We start from the raw sequence: 7,523 nt of genomic DNA on the forward strand, positions 1-7,523 counted from the left end.
TATATTGCCCAAGAGATACACAGCTATCAGAACAAAACAAACAAACTGAAGTTTCTTTTATGCAGGCGCTGCTTAAGGCTTCTGCTACCAGATTCTAAGACTGCATTAATTCTCTTCTCAGGTTGCAGAACCTTTTTTTTTTTTGGTCCCACCTTAGCCTCCCAAGTAGCCTCCCGAGTAGCTGGGACTACAGACACATGCCACCACGCCTGATTAATTCTTCTACTTTTTGAGGAGATGGGGTTTTGCCACGTTGCCCAAGCTGGTCTTGAATTCCTAGGCTCAAGTGATGCCCACCTTGACCTCCCAAAGTGCTGGGATTACAGGTGTGAACCACTGTGCCCAGCCTGTCCCTATTTTGATGATGAAGAAATGTTGACCCTAAGAGGACAAGGAACTTACTTCAGACTGCCCAGTTTGTAGTTCCTTTAGTATTAAAATTTGGCAATGTTTCCCTCAGGCTGCATTTCTGTAGGGAAATAAAGGTAACATCTGCCATCTCTAAAGATGCCTCTCTAAGGAATATATGGCATTGATTACTCAGGCTGTGTTGAATATTCCCCATTCAGACATCGTGTCCTTTCAAAAGAGGACTGGTTTTGGGGTCACATTTCAGTTGGACCCCTGACTTTGAGTTGGTTGTTTAAACTTCTGGAACCTCCCTTTTACTACCAGTAAAGTGGAGATATTAATACCTATCTTTATAGTTTTGTGGAATAGTAGTTCTGAGGATTAAATGAGATAATGACACAATGAGATACCTGTGTGTGACAGTCTCTGTCTTTGTGCTAATATGGCTGTGTGTGTGAGAGAGATTATGCCTATGATTGTGTAAATGTGTGTATGTTTGTGATTGGGTGAGAATCTTATGTGTATGTGAGATCATGGGATTAATTATGTGGGATCTAGTCTGATTGTGAGGCACAGGAAAATTAAAATTACTTGCCCAACACAGCATGAGTTAACATGGTATATTTATATTACATGAGGCACAGTAAAATTTCTTTATTTATCTAATACTTTTGAGAAACTACCATGGTTTGGTGGTGTTCTGTCTTTAGAATACACCAGTGAACCAAACAAAACCTAGTTCTCTTGGATCTTATAATCTTGTATGGGAAGAGAAACAGTGAAACAAAGCTATATGTAACATGTCCAGTGGTGATAAATGCTAAGACGAAAAATAATTCAGCGTAAAGAAAAACTGAGTACCTGGAACAGGGCTTCCCTTTAGGTAGAGTTTTCAGGGAAGTCCCTCTGATGAAGGAACACATGAATGCATATAAGAATAAAGAGGAGTGGCCCATACTGGTGTCTGGGAGAAGGTTCCAGGCAGAAGGAAAGGTCACAACCCTGAAGGAGGGGTGTACACAGTGTTTGAGTAACAGTAGAAAGACACGTGTGCCTGGAGTGTGGTGAGCAAGGGGCAAAAGGGTAGGAAATTAGGTCAGAGGTGCAGCCAGGGGCCAGATCATGAACCACCTTGTTGGCTGTAGGACAGACTTTGGATTTTGTTGAGTTCAAGCTACGCGTCCTTAATATAAGTCAAGACTTTGAGAATTAAGTTCAGCTTTGGATTCCCCCGCGCCACCTGCTGCCAGATCTTGGAAAAGGTGAGGCTGGCCCATGTAGGGAGAAGAAAGGGGCAATAGTTCCATTTTGTGGGTCTTGGACCAAAAACACAGGGCTGACACACCATCATTTCTTCCTTAACTCTCCCTTCTCAGGACTTTGTTCTTCTTCAGAAGAGAAAACTGAAGAAGGAGGAATGGCTGTGGGGCTTTGTAAAGCCATGTCCCAGGTAAGTATGCTCTTTCGCTTTGTTTTCAGACATTTGACCCATTTATCAGGACTTTGGAACTGCAGGGAAAGTCACAAATAGCCCAATGAGCACCCCCTCCACTTTTCTCTCTCCACCTTTTGTTCATATAATCCTTCTACAAAACATTTAATATCTTTTTTACTCAGCGTTATGCTCACCTGTGTGATGGAGCAGAGCTGTCCTCTTTAGATGGATGATGATTTCTTGAGTTGGTGATGAGGTGCAAGTGAAATAAGGGATAGAGGTTGATTACTGAGTCATCTATTAAATAGGGAGGTCAAGGATGGCCTCTCTGAGAAAGTGACATTTAGCAAAGCAAAACTTCAGTGAAAGTAGCAAGTAAGTTTTGTGGAGATCTGGGGAAGAGCTTTAAAAGAAGGAGTACAAAGTTATTATGGTGGGAGCATGTTTGGTGTGTTCCAGGAATAGCAATGAGTCTGTCCTTGGAGAGAAATGATCGCTATGATGTCAGAGGTATAGCTGGGGACCAAATTATGTAGGCCCTTTCAAGTCATGATCTGAACTTTGAATTTGGTTCTAAGTGAAGGAGAGTTAAGTTCATTGGAACATTTGTGATCTGATTTGATTTATGCCTTAAAGTGAAAACAGAAAGCAGGAGAGTAAAGGTGGAAGCAGGGAGGACAGTCAGGAGACTCTTTTAGTAATCCAGACAGGAGGTGGTAGCAGCCTGGACCATGGTGGTGGCGTTGGAGCTAGTGAGATTCTGGGTATACATTGGAGATAGAAAATGCGATTTGATCAAGGATTAGTTGTGGTGTGTGAGAGGAAGAAGTCAGGATGCTTACAGAGATTTTTGGCTAGGCAGCTACATGAATAGGCATGCCATTTACTGAGCTGGAAAGACAATGTGAAGTGGGATGGACATCAAGAATTGAGTTCTGAAGGCTGGGCACGGTGGCTCACGCCTATAATCCCAGCACTTCGGGAGGCTGAGGCAGGTGGATCACAAGGTCAGGAGATCAAGACCATCCTGGCTAACATGGTGAAACCCTGTCTCTACTAAAAATACAAAAAATTAGCCAGGTGTGGTGGCGGGAGCCTGTAATCCCAGCTACTCGGGAAACTGAGGCAGGAGAACGTCATGAACCCAGGAGGTGGAGCTTGCAGTGAGCCGAGACTGTGCCATTGCACTCCAGCCTGGGTGACAGAGCGAGACTCTGTCTCAAAAAAAAAAAAGAATTGAGTTCTGGATATATTTAGAGACCTTTTGGATATCCAGATGGAATGCTGATTATACATCTGGAGTTCAGGACTATAGATGTGAATTTGGGAGTCCTTACTGTGTTTTTTCTTCTTCTTCCTTTTCCTTTTCCTTTCCTTTCCTTTCCTTTCCTTCCTTTCTTAGACGGAGTGTTGCTCTGTCGCCCAGGCTGGAGTGCAATGGCACAGTCTCGGCTCACTGCAGCCTCTGCCTCCTGGGTTCAAGCAATTCTCCTGCCTCAGCCTCCTGAGTAGCTGGGACTACAGGCACATGCCACACGCCCAGCTAATTTTTGTATTTTTAGTAGAGATGGATTTCACCATGTTGGCCAAGATGGTCTTGATCTCCTGACCTTGTGATCCACCTACCTCGGCCTCCCAAAATGCTGGGATTACAGGCGTGAGCCACTGCGCCCGGCCATCCTTAGTGTATTTAAAGCATGAGACAGGGTGAGATTATCTTGAGGGCAAGGTTGTGGTGAATGTAGGTAGGAAATAGGTCGTAGGACTGAGTTTGGGATGTTCAACATTTAGAGCCACACAAGAAGAGGAGGAACCAGCAAAAGAGACTGAGAAGAGCTGATGTAGAAGGAAAACCAGAAGAGTGTGGGTTCTGGCAGCCAAGAGGAGAAAGTGTTTCAAGGATGGGATGATCAACTGAGCCAAGTTCCTCTGAGAGGGACTGAAGAAGATGAAGACTGAGAACTCACCGTTGGGTTTGGTAACATGGAAATATTCTGGACAAGAGCTGCTTCATTGAATGACTGGGATGAAGACATCATTGTGGTGGGTTTAAGGGAGAATGGAGGCCGGGTGTGGTGGCTTATGGCTGTAATCCCAGTACTTTGGGAGGCCAAGATGGTGGGACCATCACCTGAGCCCAGGAGTTCAAGACCCACTATGTATGCAGGGCAACATAGGGAGACTCCGTCTCTAAAAAAAATTTGATACTAAAATCCAAAAACATAGGCATGGTGGCAGATGCCTATAGTCCCAGCTGCTTGGGAGACTGAGGTGGGAGGATCACTTGAGTCCAGGAGTTTGAGGCAGCAGGGAGCTATGATTCATGTGGTTCACATTCCAGCCTGTGTAACAGAAACAGAGTGAGACCCTGTCTCAAAAAAAAAAAAAAAAAGGCCAGGTGCAGTGGCTCATACTCATGCCTATAATCCCAGCACTTTGGGAGGCTGAGGTGGGTGGATCACCTGAGGTCAGGAATTCAAGACCAGCCTGGCCAACATGGTGAAACCCCATCTCTACTAATAATACAAAAATTAGCCAGGCGTAGTAGCACATGCCTGTAATCCCAGCTACTCTGGAGTCTGAGGCAGGAGAATCACTTGAACCCAGGAGGTAGAGGTTGCAGTGAGCTGAGATCGCGCCATTGCACTCCAGCCTGGGTGACACGAGTGAAGCTCCATCTCCAGAAAAAAAAAAAAAAGCAGAAAAAAGAGAATGGAAAACGAGGAAGGTGAGAACAAAGACAGTGAATTTAGATTTACAATAGTGTAGCCAGCAGGCACATATGAGTACTCTAAATTGTGATATGCTGTAAGTGCAAAGTATATACCAGATTTTGAAGATTCAGTACAAAAAAGTGTAAGAAATCTCATTAATTTTTTTATATTATTACATGTTGAAATGATAACATTTTCGATATATTGGGTTAAATAAAAATGATATTTTTTTCTATTTATTTTTTTCCTGTGACTACTGAAAAATTTCAAATTACATATGTGACTCAAATATTTCTGGTGGATAACACTGATCTAGACAACTCATCGGAAGAGTTTTGTTATTAAGAGGAGTAGAGAAATGGGAAAATAGCTAGAGTGAGATCATGGAAAGGGAACTTATTTATTTATTTATCTTTGTATTTGTTTACAAGATGGAAGATACTGCATCAGTTTTTTTTGCTGATTGGAATGATCCAGTAAAGTGAGAATAGTTGGTAATACAAGGGAGAGAGGTGAAAATGTCTTTGTGTGGGCAAGTGGAGGGACTGGTCTTCGAAGCCTAGAGTTTTATCCATAGTCACAGAGGGCAGACAGAATATACAGCTATCAGTACAGATACAGAAGGGTAAGTACATATGGTGGCTGGAGGATGAGGAAGTTCAAAGTGAAAATGAGATGAGTTGATGGTGGTTCGAGAGAGAGTAATGAAATAGTTATCAGGAGATGGGGAGAGTGAATTTATCAGGGAAGCATAGTAGAGTGGTTTTGCAGTACTTTTGAGGACTCTGGCCATATGTGAGAAGTACTTTGTGTCAACATGTTTTATCAATCAGGGTTCTAGCAAGGCAATCAAAAGGCGACTATTTACAAGATATTATCAGGACATAGAGAAACTATGAAGGATCGTGCTGTACTCCGGGGCTCATAACAGCATAGCTCTCTTACTTCTAACCCTAGATCTTTGAATCCAGAGACAGAGAGTTGGGTGGAGGGGCCCCCTGACAGGTGCTCTGAACTTTGATTGAAAGACAGAGACCACCCAGGGTGGTGCTCCCACCCAGGGAGGGAGCCAGGGGACTAAGTATTCTGCCTTACTTACCTTCCTTTCATTTCTTGCTTGTGGCTGAACCCAACAGAATATGGGATGGGACAAGGGAGTTTATTGATGCAGTCAGCCTCCTAGGACTCAGAAAAGAGTAGAGGAGCACATGGAAGTTATACAACACTCTGGAGTTGTGTAATTTTTTCCCTAGACACATTCAGCCCTATTTCTACTTTGCAGAATAACCATATTTGAATTTTTTTTTTTTTTTTTTTTTTGAGATGGAATCTTGCTCTGTCACCCAGGCTGGAAGTGCAGTAGCATGATCTCGGCTCACTGCAGCCTCCTCCTGCCGATTTCAAGCAATTATCTGTCCTCAGCCTCCCAAGTAGTTGGGACTACAGGCACATACCACCACATCCAGCTAATTTTTGTATTTTTAGTAGAGACAGGGTGTCACCATTTTGGCCAGGCTGGTCTCTAACTCCTGACCTCAGGTAATCCACCTGCCTTGGCCTCCCAAAGTGCTGGGATTACAGGCATGAACCACCATGCCTGGCCTGATATTTCATTATTTTTGATAAGAAAAAGAGAACATATTGTACAGACTGGAACCCTATCATTTTTAAGCACTGAATACTCTTTCTTCATATGGACATTTTATAGGAAGCATCATCATTTATTCCCTGAGTAGCAAATGTTTACTGAGTTTACAATGTGATCAGTTTTGTAATAGACACTGGAGATATATCAGCTTATAAAACAAATATCTCTCCCTTCATTTAGCCTACAGTTCAGTGCTATAGCCTGAATTCTGTTTTTGAACATGTAAGTTTTTTCCAGATTTTTTGCATAATCTTCCAATGAAAATTCTATCTTAAGTCGCTTCACATATACTTCATTATTTCTTCAGGATATGTTCCTGGACATTTCTCCTTACATATAAAGTCTAACTTTCAGGCCATACCCTTTTGTTAAAGCCCAATTCAAGGCCTTTCTCCTATTGTGCCCCACCTGATGTCTCAGTTTGGCGAATATAAAGGAATCCCCCATATAAGATTTTCTTTATACTTAGTATACGTAACATACAACTTAGTCTTTGCTATTTCTTGTTATAAGCTAATTTTGTGTATATATGTCTTTTTTACAAAAATGTAAAATTATCAAACGGTGAGTCTGTTTCTAATATTTCTCTTCTCTTAAAGTATTTGACAAACCTCAGCATGTAATTGTTCTCCAATAATTATTTTCCTTGCGTCACTTAGAGCTTTGAACTCTGGCCAAATGCATCTTTTTGGCTAGGACCATACGGGTGTCTGGGCACCTGGTGAACAAGAATTTTTTTTTTTTTTTTTTTTTTTTTTTTTTTTTGAGATGGAGTCTCGCTCTGTCCCCCAGGCTGGAGTGCAGTGGCCCGATCTCAGCTCACTGCAAGCTCCGCCTCCCGGGTTCACGCCATTCTCCTGGCTCAGCCTCCCCAGTAGCTGGGACTACAGGCGCCCGCCACCTCGCCCAGCTAGTTTTTTGTATTTTTAGTAGAGATGGGGTTTCACCGTGTTTGCCAGGATGGTCTCGATCTCCTGACCTCGTGATCCACCCGTCTCGGCCTCCCAAAGTGCTGGGATTACAGGCTTGAGCCACCGCGCCCGGCCCAAGAATTTTTTTATTTCAGGGGTTGGTGACCTTCAGAGATGTGGCGCTAGACTTTTCCCAAGAAGAGTGGGAATGGCTGAAGCCGTCTCAGAAGGATTTATACAGAGATGTCATGTTGGAGAACTACAGGAACTTGGTATGGCTTGGTAAGGATGTTTCTCCCCCATCATTTAAAAATCTCCCTCTGGAGTGTTTTTGCTTCCTCTGTTGAGAATATCTAGGACATCTTAAGACATCTTAGGCCGGGCGCGGTGGCTCAAGCCTGTAATCCCAGCACTTTGGGAGGCCGAGACGGGCGGATCACGAGGTCAGGAGATCGAGACCATCC

At 43.3% G+C, this 7,523-nt stretch overlaps 1 protein-coding gene across 2 annotated transcripts in view; it reads left to right on the plus strand.

The window, feature by feature from the left end:
• ZNF527 (zinc finger protein 527) overlaps positions 1-7,523 on the plus strand; it is a 23,894-nt gene that overhangs the window by 2,389 nt on the left and 13,982 nt on the right. The window contains exons 2-3 of one of the 2 annotated variants that reach the window (XM_011952344.1): positions 1,728-1,801; positions 7,215-7,341. In XM_011952344.1, the coding sequence (XP_011807734.1) occupies positions 1,769-1,801; positions 7,215-7,341 (160 nt within the window). In that variant the 5' untranslated portion in view covers positions 1,728-1,768. The remainder of the gene's footprint in view (positions 1-1,727; positions 1,802-7,214; positions 7,342-7,523) is intronic. The other variant, XM_011952345.1, reaches the window with a different exon arrangement.

Source organism: Colobus angolensis, unplaced genomic scaffold (genome assembly GCF_000951035.1).
Source record: "Colobus angolensis palliatus isolate OR3802 unplaced genomic scaffold, Cang.pa_1.0 Scaffold34, whole genome shotgun sequence".
In the NCBI taxonomy this organism is placed as follows: domain Eukaryota; kingdom Metazoa; phylum Chordata; class Mammalia; order Primates; family Cercopithecidae; genus Colobus; species Colobus angolensis.